The sequence below is a fragment of the Perognathus longimembris genome, chromosome 8, assembly GCF_023159225.1.
Source record: "Perognathus longimembris pacificus isolate PPM17 chromosome 8, ASM2315922v1, whole genome shotgun sequence".
Taxonomy (NCBI): domain Eukaryota; kingdom Metazoa; phylum Chordata; class Mammalia; order Rodentia; family Heteromyidae; genus Perognathus; species Perognathus longimembris.
In genome coordinates, this window is record NC_063168.1 from 56,449,083 (window position 1) to 56,467,781 (window position 18,699).

At 41.2% G+C, this 18,699-nt stretch overlaps 1 protein-coding gene and 1 pseudogene across 7 annotated transcripts in view; one reads left to right on the forward strand and one right to left on the reverse strand.

The window, feature by feature from the left end:
* Ltbp1 (latent transforming growth factor beta binding protein 1) overlaps positions 1 to 18,699 on the reverse strand; it is a 376,707-nt gene that overhangs the window by 247,536 nt on the left and 110,472 nt on the right. For all 7 annotated transcript variants that reach the window (XM_048353153.1, XM_048353151.1, XM_048353150.1 and 4 more), the window contains exon 4: positions 4,235 to 4,404. In XM_048353153.1, coding sequence (XP_048209110.1) covers positions 4,235 to 4,404 — 170 coding nt within the window. The remainder of the gene's footprint in view (positions 1 to 4,234; positions 4,405 to 18,699) is intronic.
* On the forward strand, positions 8,845 to 15,999 carry LOC125356780 (annotated as a pseudogene).

An 18,699-nucleotide genomic window follows, 5' to 3' on the forward strand; every position in this document is an offset into this window, starting at 1 on the left:
AGATGCCCCCCGCCCCCACCAAGTAAGTAATCTACTCTAATGAGCTTGGAGTATCTTCTGACTGTAATGGGAAAACTGTCCTATTATACACTGGGATAGAAGTATTTCTGCATTTTAATATTATCAAGCATCCTGCGGTATTTTTAGTGTATGACATGTACACTCACAACTCTCAAGATCATCTACTCATGGCTTGTACCAAGCTCCTCTCTTTGTGTGGGAGTAACTGACTCCTGAGTACATGCTAACATTCCAAAAGACCCATTTTTATAATACTGACTTTCAAATGTTATGGCATTTCAACTTTTCTCCCTCTAGATTAAAAATACAACTTAGCCAAGCATACAAGAACTCGGTTTACATGCTGAACTCTTCCCTGGCTATCACCAAGGAAGATGCTGGAGCAAGTCCACGCCACTGCACCCTTCGCTTTCTGGAGCTTGAGTGGAGTAGATCTTGGAGTAGATGTGTAGTCTTCAGTACTATCCACCTAGGGATTATTCCTGTAAATGTATTTTCATTTTTAACTACAATACAATTCACATACCATGGAATTCAGCCCTTTTAAGAGATTCATCCCATGGGCTGGGGACATGGCCTAGTGGCAAGAGTGCTTGCCTCGTATACGTGAGGCCCTGGGTTCAATTCCCCAGCACCACATATACAGAAAATGGCCAGAAGTGGCGCTGTGGCTCAAGTGGCAGAGTGCTAGCCTTGAGCAAAAAGAAGCCAGGGACAGTGCTCAGGCCCTGAGTCCAAGCCCCAGGACTGGCCAAAAAAAAAAAAAAAGAGAGAGAGATTCATCCCTTTTAGTGTATTCCCTGTAAAGCTATGGTGATCATCTAATCCCAGAACTTTTTCATCATCCCCAAATAAACTCCTTATTTATAAAACTCCCCAGTCCCGGCAGCCACTAATCTCGATCCTTGTGGATTTTCTTCTTCTAGACATTTCACATAAGTGGAATCCTACAGTGTATGGGTAGTCTGGATTCTTGTGTGTCTGGATTCTTTCACTCTGCACATTTCAGGGGATGGAGAGAAAATCGGTGCCTCATTCCTTCAATGGCTAATATTTCACTGCATGTGAATACCTCGTTTTGTTTAGTTGTTCATCATTTGATGAACATTTAGTTTGTTCGCATTGACTGGGTCTGATGAGTAATACCTCTTCTACCATGTGTGCAGGGATCTTTGCATAAATTGTGTTTCTAAGTCCCTAGGAGTTGGAATTTCTATATTTCACTTTTTTTGAGGAATTCAGGTGGTATTATAATAGGCTTCAGTCCAATCCTATGACCATGGCTAGCTCATCTGATGAAAATGCTGTTTGTACCAATGCCAATGGGTATTCTGTAAACACCTAGGACTAACTCCTTATTCTCTCAATTGTTCTGCGGCCTGTCACACTAACATTCAAAGAAAGAAACTAAACTTAACAGAGAGAAGTGATTTCACATTAGTTTCTGTTTTTCTACTGCCTCCAGAACTAATTAGAGAATGGTCATGATATGAAACTTGGTGTTATGGAAGAGTCTCTTTGACAGCATTCAGTCCAACTATCAGGTTCTAGGCACCCAACGGACCCAAATCTAGATGTGTGTAGTAGACTGAGAAATTGTGAGTCTCTACATTAAACACTGGCAAGCTACAGAGCCCATGGGGTACAGTTTACAATCTGTAAGTTAAGAAATATTTTGACATTTTTAAATAATAACTTATGCAACATCCTTAACTTTCCTCTTGGCTCCCAAGGCTATCCTGTTGAATGACACCTCTTTTGCACAACTACTTAAAGAAAAATAGCTTTTGAAAGAGTAAAATAATACTTGTCCTTTGACAGCCTAAATGTATTCTCTAGTCCTCACAACTTTCCCAAAGTCGTGGCGGGGGAAGGTGATGACACAAACCAAAAAAAATCCTTCCATTTCATACCAGGATAGACCAGGTCCATGTGACCTTACTCTCTGCTATTTTTCTAGAGTCAGAATTATGTTTCAGTTTGACCTCCCCATGTTTCAGCACAATGAGAAGCTAGTTGGTTTGGATTTTCTCTCTTCCATAGAGATAAAAATGAAGATCTTAAGAGCTTCTGTCTTCCTGGACTCCTGTTACTACCTTTCCATTTGGTTCCATATTTAGGTTTCTATGGAGTGTGTTCTAGTTGATACAGCGTGGGGATGTGAAGAGACAGAATACTTTGGGGTCCTTTCAACTTTATGTCCTTTTTCCAGATTTAATCTTCCGAATGTTCTTCTCAGTTTTCCTATTCCAGTATCCTTAATAGTCCTGCCAAATTATCTCCTCCTGAAAACTTTCCCATTAGACCTCCAGCTCACAGTAGAGCTCCGGACTCAGCAAAAATAGCCGCATCTCCCTTTCTCCTTTCTGTATGCCTAATTGTTTCAGTCAGTTCCTGAGCTTGGTTTTGAACAAGGGCCATTTTTTGGATAGTTTGAGAAGAGAGAGTTCCATCACTATGATACTGTTACATGCCTTAACCAGTTCTCAGGGATGTAGAAAACACATTTAGACAGGAGGGTAGGAAAGCTAAAGACATCCCAAACAAGAAACTTGTCTCCATATACTACTATAAAACCTTTGAGATGACAATTCAATAAAGAATAATGCTTAAGAGTTTAAACACACACACACACACACACACACACACACACACACACACACACAGTGGAAATTTCATTCCAATCCCATTTCATCAATAGCCCATCAAAACCACAGTGTTCAGACTTAATACTAGTGATTCTCAAACCATCTTCTCTTGGAACCTACATGTAGTTCAGAATTCTCCTTCTTTATCAATATGACTATACACTTTCAAAAAAATCATTTCATCACGTTGTAGCTTTGGAGAGCTTCTAAAACTACACATCTACATAAGACCCCAAGGAAATAAGAAGTGCCTCTTTTTATTATTTTCTTAATTCGGAATTTAAAATGTTTAAACATTCAGGAGATAGCCACATGGAAGGGACATGCTATCATGTACATAAATCAAAGGATGTTTAAGACACACACACACACACACACACACACACACACACACACACAGTCTTTTGTAAATGACAGAAATGATCTTCCCTGAGGGTAAGGAAATGATTTCAGTAATCTTCCCTAAGACCATCCTCCCTGCCTCTGCTCCCTAGGCTTACTTTCCTCCTCATCTCAATAAACCACACCAAAGGACTGCTCTGAGGTTCTGGCATCCATTTCTTCACAGAACTTTCTGGAGAGATGAAAAGTAGACTGTAAACTCACTCATAGATACTCTGTGTCAAAATGACTCATTCTGAGGGAAATGTCAATTACATTAGGATGGACAACAGCAGGGAATCAAATCCCCAGCAGAGAGACTTCTCAAGTGTCAAACAGTAGCAAAAGTCCCGGTTGGCTATTCATTCTGTCGTGGGTGGTGAGAGACAGCCCTTTCCATCTCACACCTGGCATGGCGCTTCCTCATTACTGATGGTGCGGGCCATCCGTCAGCATGCACAACAGAGCAGGAAGCTGCTGGAAGGAGAATGTGTGGCTAGCTCTTCCCTTTGAATGGTCTGTGTCTCGCTCCACAGCGTTTTCTACTGAGGCTGCCAGCAGACACTCTGTAATACCTAAACCACAAATCATCACATTCCCCATCCTTCCAGCCAGGGCCTGTGTCCTTGAGAGCTTCCCACATAGCAAGACACTGGCTACGCTGGCCACGGATGCAATAGTCCTTTATAAATGCTTCATAAATCTGCCCCATCACCTGGCTTGATAGACTCACAGTAGACAGACCTTCTTACATAAAAACGAGGCCCTGTAGGTGAACCTCAGACATAGGGCACTTGAGACATTTCACAGGGACTAAATCTTGGCCAGGTTACTAAAGAAAACATGATCAATGTAAACATGCCAGAGGTACAACTGTGCTTAAAATGAGAACAAATTTGTCTCTGATGGAGAACATCTCCCAGAGACAGAATTACAAGGAGACCACAGTAGATTTATTCCCCAAAGCCAGGAAAATGGTCTCTCCTCAGACTAATGAAGCCATGCTATAGTATCTACTGTCTAGTTGTTTTAAGAATCAATGTGGTGTTGTTGTTTTTTTAAAAAAACAAAAACAACCCTTGAGTTTTATCTACTATGACCAGTGAAATTCAAATAAACCAAACAAAGGATGTCCAAAGTCTGACACCATAGTTAGGAAAAATGGTTGAGAGGATGTTACTCACAATGAAAAGGGGACATCACAGGATCCTGCCCGTATCTTAACGGGAGCAAACCTTCCATGGCCTGATCACCGGAGAGGAGCTTGTGAGCTGGGAAGTACTTCGGCTTGAGCACATATTCCTGTGTCTGGCCATGATGGATCATCACGTTCTGAGAGGAAAGACGTGCCACTCTAGGAAGAAACAGGGTTAAGACAAGAAAATAAATAACAGCGTTGACAAGGAAGGGAAGAACAAGAAATTAAACTTGTCAAGGAGCTTTGTACAAATTCCACATGAGGCATATTTGTTCCTTCACATACCGTGGCTGACTGTTCATGGTATATTAGAAACCACCAAGTTCAGCAAAATAAAACATCAGAAAGTGGGTACTCAAAAGGGGCAGTGTAGGGTCAAGGGGGAAAGGGTACACAAATGAAGAAAGAGAGTGGGGAAAAATGTAGTCAAAAATCTAATGTATATCTACTACATAAGGAAGAGTGAAGGAAGGGGTGGGCAGGGAAGGGATGGGTGAGAATATTGAAAGGGGTGATATTGACCAAGATATAGTGTATTCATAAACTGATTTGTTAAATGGCAACTCCTTTGTGCAACTACTTAAAGATAATAATAATAATAATAATAATAAAAGAAAATAAAGAAAAAAGAAAGGGAATCTGCCTGGAGAGTCAAGAAGCTTCACAATAAATAGGTCATCACAGGAGTATTTTTATCAGAAGGTTCAAAGCAACACTTTGAACAAGGCTTCATACAAGACAGTGGACCTGTAGATTTAAAAAAGAAAGATCTAGTCATGAACAGATGTCTAATAAATAAGTGGGCGGCACTTATTGGGAAACTATAAAGAAAAAGAGTACAGGGGCTGGGGATATAGCCTAGTGGCAAGAGTGCCTGCCTCGGATACACGAGGCCCTAGGTTCGATTCCCCAGCACCACATATACAGAAAACGGCCAGAAGCGGTGCTGTGGCTCAAGTGGCAGAGTGGTAGCCTTGAGCGGGAAGAAGCCAGGGACAGTGCTCAGGCCCTGAGTCCAAGGCCCAGGACTGGCCAAAAAAAAAGAAAAAGAGTACAAGAAGGAGATAAGACAAAAAGATCTCACACTTGGACAGCGAAGACTAATCAACTACAAACATTCCATTGCTACTTAAGGCTAGTAGATTTGTTGGTCAATGTCTTTGAGCCTCAGTTTCTGGTTCTGCAGCATATATAAGCTCTGTCACAAACAGATGAGAAGAAAAATGCTTACGAAAGTAGGAATACACTAAAGTTCAGCCCCAGTGGCTCATGCATGGAATCCTAACTACTTAGGGGGCTGCGATTTAGAGAACCACAGTTCAAAGCTAGCCCAGACAGAAATTCCCGAGACTCCATCTCCAGAATTAATAATGAAAAGTCAAGCTGGAGGCATTTCTCAAGTGGTAGAGCACCAGCTGACCAAGAGAGCCAAGCAAGTATGAAGTCCTGAGTTCAAACTCTGTACCAGAAAAAAGGGAACACATTAAAACTGGAAAATAATAGCAATTTGATACTCCTTTTGAAATAGTTGTTATGATGGAGCACTAGAGAAACATTTATTTAATTTTTTGAGGTATTTCGTAATATAAAGTTGCTATTGAGGTAAAATGTTTTACACTTACTAGTACCTAAGAATAATATGTATAAGAATAACAAGTTATGAATTTTTTATCTTTTTAATAATAGAAGTCAAGACTTCTTGGACTTGTGAACAGCATTACAGTGTGTTCATTACCCCCCCCCCCTCCCCCCGGCCCAGTCCTTTATTTTCTGTAGTAATTCTCTTCTACTTCATGTAATTTGTGTGTGTGTGAATGTATGTGTGTATGTATGTGTTTATATGTATTTATATGTATATACATGTGTATGTATATATATATAGATATATAGGTATATAGATATATAGATATACTGTAAAATAGCATGCCTTTACCCAGATTCAATGTGAGGCTACTTCGTAATGAAAATCATAAAGATATACCCACCAATTCTAGACTAGGCAAAACTACTACTTACTGAAATTGTTAGGATCGTGCATTATCACATCAAACTGAGTCCACGAGAGTGAACCTGCTCCATAGTGTGATCTGATCTACAAAAAAAGCTAACCCTCTAATGACGGACAATCTAGATGGGAGGAAATGATACCGGGGTGGCTCTGTGCAAAAGGTAAACTGCCAAGCCACGCAAACACCGCAAACACCATCAACCCACTAAATTAGTTCATTCTTGTTAGGACTGGGATAAGAGCTATAGCCTTGCACAAAACATTCGTGAAAGACAAAAGGAACAGAGGAGATTGGGATGGAGGTAACTCCCTTTGAACCAATGTGTCGCTATATTATCATTTAAACTCAGGCCTCAGAAAGGCTAGAAATACTTCCTTTGGGCCTGGTTTTTTCCAGATTTATGCTTGACAAGGATACTCCCTTTGTCACCAGAATAAGGACTAAATTACTAAAAGCCTGAGGCTTAACATTGTAAACACTTCTGTTTTGATGATGTAAGTGTTGTTTTGAACTGTAAGCCTGTTGGGTTGGGAAGGAGAAGATAGTGAAACAGCTGGTTCCATCTGGTGGTCACAAGATTCTTCTGTGAGCCTCTGGAGCAGAAGCCCTCTTTCCTCTTCTCTGCATCTTAGAAGCAACTTGCTCTGTAGCCATCCTGTGACCACTGTGCTCCAGAGACCAATGAGAGAGATACAAACCCTAAGTCCTATGCAGAACAGGAGGACCTGGGTTGCCTCTACTCGTTCCTGCCCTGACCACCAGAAAGGTGAGCCTGTGCACCTGCCTTCCCACTAAGTTCCTCTCCTCTCTGAATCCAGAAAGCAGGGACAGGAAGACATGAGCTCCAGCATACAAATGCTCCTTTTCCCTAAACATGGTGGGATGTCAGTAAATAAATGAATGAGATCAAGCTGTGTTAGGTCTAGAAGTTGAGTGATAACCCCCAGCCCACTAACTTAAGGAAATCCACTACTGTGTACATTTGTTCCAACTTACCAACCTACACTGCAAGTAGGACTAAGACACAGCTGCCCCATTCCTCCATCTGTCCCCTCTGTCCCCACTGGATGGGCACAAATCCTGCAGTCAACAGAGCAAGGCCACTCTATCTCACAGCCCCAACAAGGAAGCAAAGCCATGAGCAGACACCACATGGAGCATGCAGAAAAGATGGCCCACGCCCCCATTCTGTACCACTTACCAAAGAGCAGCTACCACACCACTCCCCTCCTCCTTCGTGGCTGCCATTTATCTCTTCCTCCAGTTTCATTTACAGTTACTTCCACTTTCAGTAATGTCTGGGCCTTATAAGTGTGTGTCTCCTCTTTAACTCTTCTTCCTTCCCTTGTTTTACCATCAATTTCAGTGGTTTAAAAAAAAATGCCCTCTCTATTCTATGATTTAAATTAGGACTCCCTCTTCCCTGCTCTATTTCCAGAGCAAAGGCTTAACGATCACTAATGAACATCAATTTAGTTGGAGCAATGTACATGCATTTTTACAAAGAGAGACACTAAACTTTCTAAGAGAAAATTAGGTTAAAAAACAATAACTGTAAGGTCCCTATAGTTCCAAATGGTCTGAGGTGGGGGACCCATGCATCTTCTTTCCTCCAAACATTCCCTTAAAAATATAGGTAAGGGGCTGGATGGAGGTCTGGTTCAAATGGTAGAGTACCTGCCTAGCAAATGCAAGGCATAGAGTTCAATCCCCAGTGTTGCAAAAAGAAAAAAAAAAGTATCAAGTAAGGAAATAATTTTGCTAGGTGTGCATGGCTCATGCTTATAAATCCTAGCTATTCAGGAAGCTGAGATCTGAGGATCACAATTCAAAGCCAGCCCAGGCAGGAAAGACTAAGAGACTCCAATTACCCACCAAAAAGCTGGAAGTGGCACAGTGACTCAAGTGGTAGAGTGCTAGTCTTGAGCAAAGAAAAAGCTCAGGAACAGCTCCCAGACCCTGAGATCAAGCCCTAGGACTGTACCCCCACCCCAAACACACACAAATTAACCCTATGGAGATAACTACTAGAATTCCAGACTCGAGGATTAGATGAGCAAGGGGCAGGGACCAAGGAAAAAGAAGGTCAGTAAAACTTGATGCTCTAAAACATGGTTAACTGGAACAGTACTTCTAGTGTAAAGCCAAGGGCAAATGTAAGAACAAAGACATGTTCCAAGTCATGGACATCAGAATAAAAGACTAGTCCATGGAGAAGATGACTAGAGAAGATGATTAGTTTAGTTTGAGAGACCAAAACGTGGGATGGGTCTCTAGAGAGTGATTAAGAAAATCCTTCAAGTTCTAAGAAGGGCCAACATTTTAAAGGCCAAAAAAGATTCAAGGGGGGAAAAAGACATGGAGCCATACACTCTTGGAAGATATTCACGTTTTAAAATGAGGACATAAAGAGAATGGAGACGAGTCAAAAGATAAAATATATATATATTATATATATATATATATAATCTCAAGAATGATGAGTGGAAGAATATTTTTAGATGGAAAGGAAAAGGAAGGCAGGGACATAAGAAATTAAACAAGGCCATTGGTTTGGTAGTGGGTCACAGGCAATGGGAGCATCAAGATGTTAATCGTTATAAGGTCAAAAATCTATCTGATCAAGACACTTGGTAAGGGAGACAGCAGTGACACACAGAAAAAAACATAATGAGAGGCTGGGGGATGACTGGCCAACGGAAGACCTAATCTATGGGGACCCCTTTATCTTTGTAAACAGAATGGGAACAATTCCATGAAACTGCTTTCCTTAGAAGAAAACAGTCGTCATATACTGTTTGCACTGTTGCCTTCCTGGTGGCAATATTTTGCTCGAGGATGAACTACACTTTTCCTATTTCGAGCTAAATCTATCCTTTGACCTGTAAGAGGGAGGGAGGAGCTGGCAAAACACACAGCCCTTTCTACTTTAGAAAAGAGCTTTGGACCTCACAGAAGGGACCCCCATCAGGCCAAGGAAGTTTTTCACTCAAGGCCAAGAAGAGAGTGATTCCTTCTACATAGAGCATCCTCGGGTGTGTGATCAGAACTGAGAAAACACAGAACAGGAAGGAGGGATGCAGAAGGGAGGCTCATCCACACCCTGCCACATCCCACCAGGGTCATTCAAGACCCAATATCTAGGGCCATCAGGTTGTTAGGGAAACACTGAGTGTTTGCTATTCAAGGAAAGGGAAACACACCAAAAGAAATAGAAAATGTCAGCCATGATGTGGAAGAGAAAAATTCCTGACTCATGGAGTACACAAGACAATATCCACAAGGGAGGGTCAGGGAACAAAGCAATCCAATGGGGAGAGGCCACAATGTAGCCTAACACACAAAGCAAACCAGGGAGGCAAGTGGCTGGGACCCCATTCATGCAGAATTACCTACCTACCTACCTGTCTAAGGAGCGATGAGGAGGTAAGAGGTTGCTGTAGAAGGGACTGAAAGATACACACACACACACACACACACACACATACACACACACACACACACACACACACAAAACAGTTGTGTGTGAAGATGAGAGTGGGTATGTGGAAGTACACCAAGGAAAAGGAAAGAAGCCAAGACAGAGCTGGGAGAGTGAAGTAGGAACAAGGGATTACACTAAAATTATAAATACACTAATGATATGTGCATTCAAAATGGTGGAGAGGAAGTTTCAATTGTTATATGTTTTACTACCATTCAATTCTTTTTTTAAAAACCTGGGCTAGAGGGGAAACTATAAGAAGCAGAGAAAACAAGGCTTCTTCTCTGGAAGACTAATAAAATAGTAACAAGTTCAAAATTCAAACCAGTTTCTATTGGATATGTATAGCTTTCATGTTATCATAAACACCCAATGAATCAAATGTCAAATTGTTTGCAGTACATTTTCACCAGATATGCATCTATCTTATTGGTTCCATTTCTCTGAAGAACCCTGATAATACCCCTTTCTGTATAAAACCTGGAACTCAACCAAATAACTGAAGAAAGGGAATTTCTGTTTAGAAAATAATCAAGAGAAGGGAGGGAGGGAGGGAAGGAGGGAGGGAGGAAGGTGCTAGTGGCTCACATCTGTAATCCTAGCTACTCAGGAGGCTGTGATCTGAGGATCTTGGTTCAAAGCCAGCGTGGGAAGGAAAATCTGAGGAGACTCTTATTTCCAATTAACCTCACACACCAAAAAAAGCCATAAGTGGACCTCAGGTTGGCTCCGGGTCAGCACCTAGGCCCTAAGTCCAAGCCCCATGTCTGACCAAAGGGGGGGAAAAAAAAAAACAGCACAATACCAAAGAGCTACCATAAAAGAATTTGCATATCATCATTAGCAAACCCTAAAAATATCTAGACAGTAGCCATCCACAGCTGCCAATATCACAGAAAGGTAGATGGCATATCACATAGGAAAAACCCACCTATACTTATTAATGTAAGCCAGGCAAAAATCAAACCCTTTTACATAAATATCCTATTTACGGGAAATCCAGAGCACAGAGTACATCTTAATATCAGGCACACAACCGGCAAAACCTAGTTTCTTCAGTGAAAAAAATGCATGGAGAATAGAGAACAGGGACCAACAGACCAAATCTCAGCAACGGAAGAATATTATTTTGATCTTCACTTAAATAAATAGGCTGTTAATTTTTTCTTAAACTTTTTGATTCTTTTTTTTTTTTTTGGCTGGTGCTAGGACTTGAACTCATGGCCTGGGCACTATCCTTCAGCGTTTTCACTCAAGGCTGGCACCTTACCACTTGAGCTACAGCTCCTCTTCCCACTTTTCGATTGCTCCTTAAGAGATGAGAGTCTCATAGACTTTTCTGCCAGGGCTGGCTTTGAACCATCATCCTCAGATCTCAACCTTAGGATTACAGGTATGTGTTACCACAGCCTGAATAAGTCCCTAGATTTTTAATAGTATTAGTTTAAGTTGGATAATGCTCTTGAAATTATTTACTAACAATCCTTATGTTTTATAAAAATCCACTGTGAAATACTTGCATTCTGGCCTCAAAATAATCTTGGGAAGAGAAAATCAGATAAGAATAGAAATCAGATAGGAGTAGGTAAGATTCAAGAAAGCTATTTAGGGTATCTTTCTATTCTTTTCCCTACATTTTTTAATATTTAAACTAGTCTATCTGAAGAGTTCATAAAATATAAACTATTACATGTAATTACCCATTGTCATTTTGAGAATACATATTTAAAAGTACAACGTGTGGCAGAAAGCATCATATATGTAGATGGTGGCAATATTACTTACAAAGAGAAACCCCCAAGTTGATAAACAATGTGGGGGGGGGGAGAGAAAAGAAAAAGGGAAGCATTTCCAGTAATGCATTTTCCTCGCCTCTCCTACTTCTAATTATCAAACTAACAAGGCAGAAATCCTATTTGCACAGGATGAGGTAACTGTTTTCAAAAGCTCTCATAAACACAGAAGGCTGAAATCATCAAATCCTTGAACTGAATAAGTTATTTAGCAAGTAACCATTGCAGGAAACATTGTTAATAATTAAGGTCCTGCTTTTATCAAACATGAGCTGCTACTTTGGGTTACTTAGAGCAGCTTTCTTGAATTCAAGTTTAGAAGAAATTGCATTCATCTCCTGTTCATCTAAACTTAGAGGAGCCAGAGAAAACTGCTTTTTAAAAGTCCAAATTATAAACAGTTGAATAAATAATTAAGATCTCTAGCCTTGTGGGGAAATAACAATTGCAAAGGTTTTGAACGGAATCCTACCATTTATCAGGGGAAGGAATGGGATACTGCCTTAATTTGTTTGCAATATAAGATTTATGGTGTTACCTCTCAAAAGAAATGTGAGTACAGTAATGGACTGTGATTTAAAATCACACAAGTGTCAAGCAAGCTGGACATTGGCTGCTCAGCCCTGTAATCCTAGCTATGTAAAAGGCTGACATCTCAGGATCCTAGCTCGAAGCCAGTTGAAGCAAAAAACTGTGAATCTTATCTGATTAACCAGCAAAAAGCTAAAAGTAGAGGTAAGGTTCAAGCAGTAGATTGTCAGTCTTGAGTAAAAAAAAGCCCAGTGAGAACAAGGAGCCATGAGTCCAAGTCTCCCTAGTAGTATAAAATGTTTTTACTAAAAATAAAAACATACAAGTGTAAAGACAACCTGCCTGACCCCAGCTACAAAAAGGTGTTAGATTCTGTCACACTCTTCCTAAAAATACAACATAAAAAACAAACTGTACTTCTCTGATAAAGTACAGTTCATACTCGCAGACTGCTGTAACAATAGTTATAAGCAAAGTTTGTTAATTTTTATTGAATAAAGACTTTATTTAAACATTTTTTGGTGCCAGTCCTGGTGTTTGAACTCAGGGCCTGTGGGCTATCCCTGCGCCTCTTTTTGCTCAAGTCTAGTGCTCTACCATTGGAGTCACAGCTCTGCTTGAAGCTTTTTTCTTTTTTTTTTTTTTTTGAGTGGTTTATTGGATGGCTTCAAACCTCAGTCCTCAGATCTTAGCCTCCTGAGTAGCTAAGATTACACACATGAGCCATAGGGCGGCCCAGCCTATTTAAACATTTTTTAAAACATTTACAAACTATGAGTTCACAATGCGCAAACTTCCAGTTACCAACTTGAAAGTTAGTTGTTCATACTGTTTATAGACTGCAAAATAACTCAATGTCATAGTCAGTACGGAGCATCATTTTACACTTCTTCAGAGGCTATACACAGAATTTCCAGGATTCCAGGCTTATACTCTAGGGATACCCCCAATGAGCAAAAGGCAGGGACTCAGCATATTTATCCACTACTGCTCACTGGAGTACTAATCACAGGAGTGGAAAGGTTGTAATGAACCCATTGTCCCCACACACATGACTAGAAAAACAAGATGTGATATGTACATACAATAAGGAGCCAAACTCTAAGATGTGCTATAATGTGCATGAAATCTGAAAAACCCCTATTTGAAGTAAAAAAAAAAAATATTTTTTAATGTTACTATTGACCTGGGCCGGGCACCTGTGGCTCATCCCTATAATCCTAGCTACTGAGGAGTCTCAGATCTGAGGGTCACCATTCAAAGCCAGCCTGGGCAGGAAAATCAGAGAGATTCTTATCTCCAACTAAAATACCAAGAAAGTCAGCAGTGAAGATGTGGCTGAAGGGGTAGAGAACTAGCAGTGAGCACAAAAGCCCAGGGACAGCACCAGGACCTGAGTTCAAGCCCCAGGACCTGCACAAAACAGTAAAAAAAGAAAATAATAATAAATGTATGAACAGATTGGTATGCTTACACTAGTTTGAATATTATTCGTGTACATGAACTGAAACATCATATGGTGAGTTTATAATTTTTTTGTGTGTATTGGTCTTGGGCTTTGAACTTAAGGCCTGGGTACTGTCTCTGAGCTTTTTGCTCAAGGCTAGTGCTCTACCACTTGAGCCACAGCTCTACTTCCAGCTTTTTGGTGGTTAATTGAAGAGACAAATGAAGAGAAGAAGTGGGGCTTTTCTCTCCCTTCTCTCCCTTCGCTTCCCTTCTCTCCCTTCTCTCTGGCCATGGATCACCTCGGCCACAGGCCAGCTGTTCGTTAATAAACTTTTCTCTCCTGCCTGAATACCATGTGGCATTCTCCTTTACCGGCTACCTACTTTAAAAAACCTAACAACAACCTTGGTTCTAACCTTTAGGGAAGAAAAGGAAGCTAGGAAGCCAGGCTGCTTAGGAGGCTGAGATCTGAGGATCAAGGTTTGAAGCCAGCCCTAGCAGAGAAATCAATCTGTGAGACTCTGATCTCCAACTAACTAGGAAAAAAAAAAAAAAAGCCAGAAGTGGAGTTATGGCTCAAGTGGTAGAGTGTCAACCTTGAGCGAAAAATCTAAGGAAAGCAGCCTGTCCTGAGTTCAAGCCCCAGCCCCTACATAGAAATGAAATAGAGAAAAGAAAAGGAAGTTGGGGAAATACCAGAAGGTAGAGGGAAGGGGACTATTGTGGGCTCCAAAGGAAAAGAAGTTTGGATAGGGATTAGGGTTTGTGTATTGAAAATTATAAGAAAACCAGTGATCACCACAAAGGAACTGTCTCTAGGCTCGTCCCTGTGGAAGAGGTATCATCTGCTTTGGAAATAGCTTGTCCACCTCTAACCCTGTGTGGAAGCAGGGGGTTTCTGTGGTAGCCCAGGCCTCAGGTTCCGGCCTTTTCCCTCACATCAGCATTTGGAAAGCAGATTAGGGGATGTACCTCCAGGAAAATATCTTCACCCCCAACTTCCTTCCTATATAGAATTTTCAGATCCTGAGGTTCGTGCTGGGAGGGGACTTCTAGTCAGCTGGGGATTTAACTAGACCCTTAGAGACTCAGTCTTTCTGATACAGGAAGTGCTAGCTTGGTACTAAGAATCGGAACCTAGGTTTCTGTATCTGCGTTTTTATTGGCCTCGGTGAGGGGCAATTTGGCTGGAAAAATGAAGAACCATGAAAGCTAGCAAAGAAGAGAAAAGCCTGAGATTGATTCTCTCTCTCTCTCTCTCTCTCTCTCTCTCTCTGACTCTTCCCTGTCTCTCTGATTCTCTCTGTCTACCTATCTTTCTGTCATCTATCTATCTGTCTATCTACCCATCCATCTATCTATCCTCTGTGCGTGTGTGTGTGTTTGTGTGTGTGTGTAAGGGACTAAGTGGTGACTTGAGCAGTAATGACCTGAAGAATGCATTGTTGCAAAGCCTACAGCAGCCACCTCTGTGGGACTTTCCATAAATGAATACTTGCATAGAGATTTCTGGAACCTAGGAATTTCCCAGGTTAACTAAGGCACCCACCTGGTAGCTTTCAATAACCACAATTGGCCCCAAGAGAGCCATGTGAGGTCACGTGGGGCTGAGCACTCTGTCTCAGTGCATCCATGCTGCTGCTGTGCTGCTCTACCCCTTCAGCTGGGCACACACCTACATTCCCATCATCCCAGAGAGTCTTCTGGACACTGTCTGCTGCCCCACCCCCTTCATAGTTGGAGTCCAAATGCGCTTTCGGCAGGAGCTGATGGACAGCCCCACGGAAGAGGTGCTGTTGGTGGATCTTTGTGAAGGAGTCTTCTTATTGTCAGTTGGTGATGAAAAAGACATCCTACTGCCGAAGCTTCAGGATGACATCTTAGCCTCCCTTGGTCAGGGGATCAATGAGTTAAAGACTTCACAACAAATCAATGAACATGTTTCGGGCCCTTTTGTACAGTTCTTTGTCAAAACTGTTGGTCACTAAGCTTCCCACATCAAGCGGGAGGCCAATGGGCAAGGCCACTTCCAAGAACGGGCCTTCTATAAGGCTCTGACTTCCAAAACAAACCGGCGATTTGTGAAGAAATTTGTGAAGACTCAGCTCTTCTCTCTTTTCATTCAGAAAGCTGAGAAGAGCAGGCATCTTCCTACAGGTTATTTCCAACAGAAAATACTTGAATATGAAGAACAAAAGAAACAGAAGAAATCCAGGGAAAAGATGTGAAATAACAGCTGTGGTGAGCAAGAGAGACTAGACCTGCAGGCTCCTTCTGCACTTAGGTCCTGCCAGTGTGGTAGGAATGGTGGAGCTCTCAGCCCCCAGAACCCACAGCCTCCTTCCGAGTCCTGGTGACCAGTTCTTGCTGTAAACTGGTGTGTAGAGTTTGGGATCTACGTTGTCAGCTTTGGAAGGACTTTGGAGGCCTGACCTCAAGTTCACAGAACTGGCCTAAAGCTGCTTTTAAAAGATTTTGCAGAGGTGACAGTGAGAAACAGTAATTCCAGGTATTGTAGGTGCTTGGTTAGAAGCTGCTACAACTGCCATCTCCTAGGAACCACTATTAAAAAATTCTCAACAGAGAAAGCTGTTGGGACCCAAGGCTTAAGTCTACAGACATTCAAGATGACTAATAAAGATGAAAATGTTACTGTTTAAAAAAGAGAGAGAGAGAGAAGAAGAAGAAGAAGAAGAAGAAGAAGAAGAAGAAGAAGAAGAAGAAGAAGAAGAAGAAGAAGAAGAAGAAGAAGAAATGGGATGTGGGAGAATTGCAGTCATAATATTGAATACACTGTCTACAAAATTAAGAAAATGGAGGGAAGGGGTGGTGTGGGGTGGGATAGATGGGGGAAAATGGTAAAAGCAGTTACATTGATCGAGATTCATTATATTCATACACTACATTGTTAAATGGCAATTCCTTTGTACAACTATTTAAAGATAAAATTTTTTAAAAACAAAAAAAAATCACAGACTTTTCTTCCCAGACTGACTTGGAATCAAGATTCTCAGATCTCAATCTACTGAGTAGTTAGGATTACAGGCGTGAGCCACCAGCGCCTGGCTCTAGATTTTTAATAATATTTATTAAGTTGGATAATGGTCTTGAAATTTATGGACAATTGTGTATAAATCTATCCTGAAATGTTTATTTTGTGGCTTCAAAATAATCCTGTTATGTTATGCTAACATGCATAATTTTTATTTGTCAATTAAGAATTAATTTCTTTGAGCAAGGTGCCTGTGGTTGATGCCCATAATCCTAGCCACTTGGAAGGCTGAAAAACAGAGACTCAAGCAAGACTCAAGGCCAGCCTGGGCAGAAAAGTCTGAAAGCCTCCATCTCCGTGGAAAGGAAGCTGAAGGCAGAGAAGGGCATCTGTCATCCTTGTCATGACAGGCAGCCTAAAGTAGCTGAATCCTAGAAGCAAGATCCTGTCCTTAAAACAGCCAGCAAAAAATCAGGGCACGGACAGTGAGGCTTAGCTGGCATCAGACCAGCCTAGCAAGTATGAAGCCCTTAATTCAAATCCCTAGAACTGCATGGATTAATTGCTTTGAAAAAGAAAGACAGCACTATGGTGAATAAGGGATAAAGAAGGCTGATGACTGGCCTCCCTTCCCCCATCTTTCAGTAGTACAGGTCAATACACAGTAAGACTTGTTCATCAAAACCTCCCATGCTCCTGGATTGGGAGGATTAATATAATCAAAATGGCAATATTGCCAAAGGCTATCTACAAATTCAATGCAATACCCATTAATATCCCAACACCATTTTTTAATGAAATAGAGGAAGCAATCCAGAAATTCATATGGAACAATAAAAGACCTAGAATAGCAAAAACAATCCTAAGCAGAAAGAACAGTGCTGGAAGAATTACAATACCCAACTTCAAGCTGTATTATAAACCTATAGTAATGAAAACAGCTTGGTATTGGCACCGGAACAGGCCTGAAAACCAATGGAACAGAATTGAAGACCCAGAAATGAACCCACAGAACTACGCCTACTTAATCTTTGATAAAAGAGCTAAAACAATAGTCTGGAAGAAAGATAGCCTCTTTAACAAATGGTGCTGGCAAAACTGGTTCAACACATGCAACAAACTAAAACTAGATCCTTATATATCACCCTGCACCAAAATCAATTCCAAATAGATCAAAGACCTAGAAATCAAAGCAGACACCATGAAAACACTAATCAAAGGAGTAGGAGAAACACTTGAGCTCCTTGGCACAGGACGGAACTTCCTTTACAAAGACCCAGAAAGGCTACAAATTAAAGAAAGGTTAGACAAATGGGACTGCATCAAACTGCAGAGCTTCTGCAGGGCAAAGGACATAGCTCGCAAGATAAACAGAAAGCCCACAAATTGGGAGATCTTTACTGGCCATTCAACAGACAAAGGCCTCATCTCTAAAATATATGCAGAACTAAAAAAATTACCTTCCTCCAAAACAAAACCGCAAAGAACCAATAGCCCCCTCATCAAGTGGGCTAGAGACTTAAATAGAGACTTCTCTGATGAGGAAATGAAGAATGGCCAAGAGACATATGAAAAAGTGTTCTACATCACTGGCCATAAAAGAAATGCAAATCAAAACAACATTGAGATTCCATCTCATCCCAGTAAGAATGTCCTATATCAAGAAAACTAACAATAACAATTGTTGGAGGGGATGTGGCCAAAAGGGAACCCTACTTCATTGTTGGTGGGAATGTAAACTGGTTCAGCCACTCTGGCAAGCAGTATGGAAATTCCTCAGAAGGCTAAACATAGAACTCCCCTATGACCCAGCAGCCCCACTTTTGGGTATCTATCAAAAAGACCACAAACATAATCACACTAAAGCTACCAGCACAACAATGTTCATCGCAGCGCAATTTGTCATAGCTAGAATCTGGAACCAACCCAGATGTCCCTCAGTAGAAGAATGGATCAGGAAAATGTGGTACATATACACAATGGAATTTTATGCCTCTATCAGAAAGAATGACATTGCCCCATTTGTAAGGAAATGGAAGGACCTGGAAAAAGTTATACTAAATGAAGTGAGCCAGACCCAAAGAAACATGGACTCTATGGTCTCCCTTATTGGGAATAATTAGCACAGGTTTAGGCAGTCACAGCAGAGGATCACAGGAGCCAAATAGCTATACCCTTACGAACACATAAGAT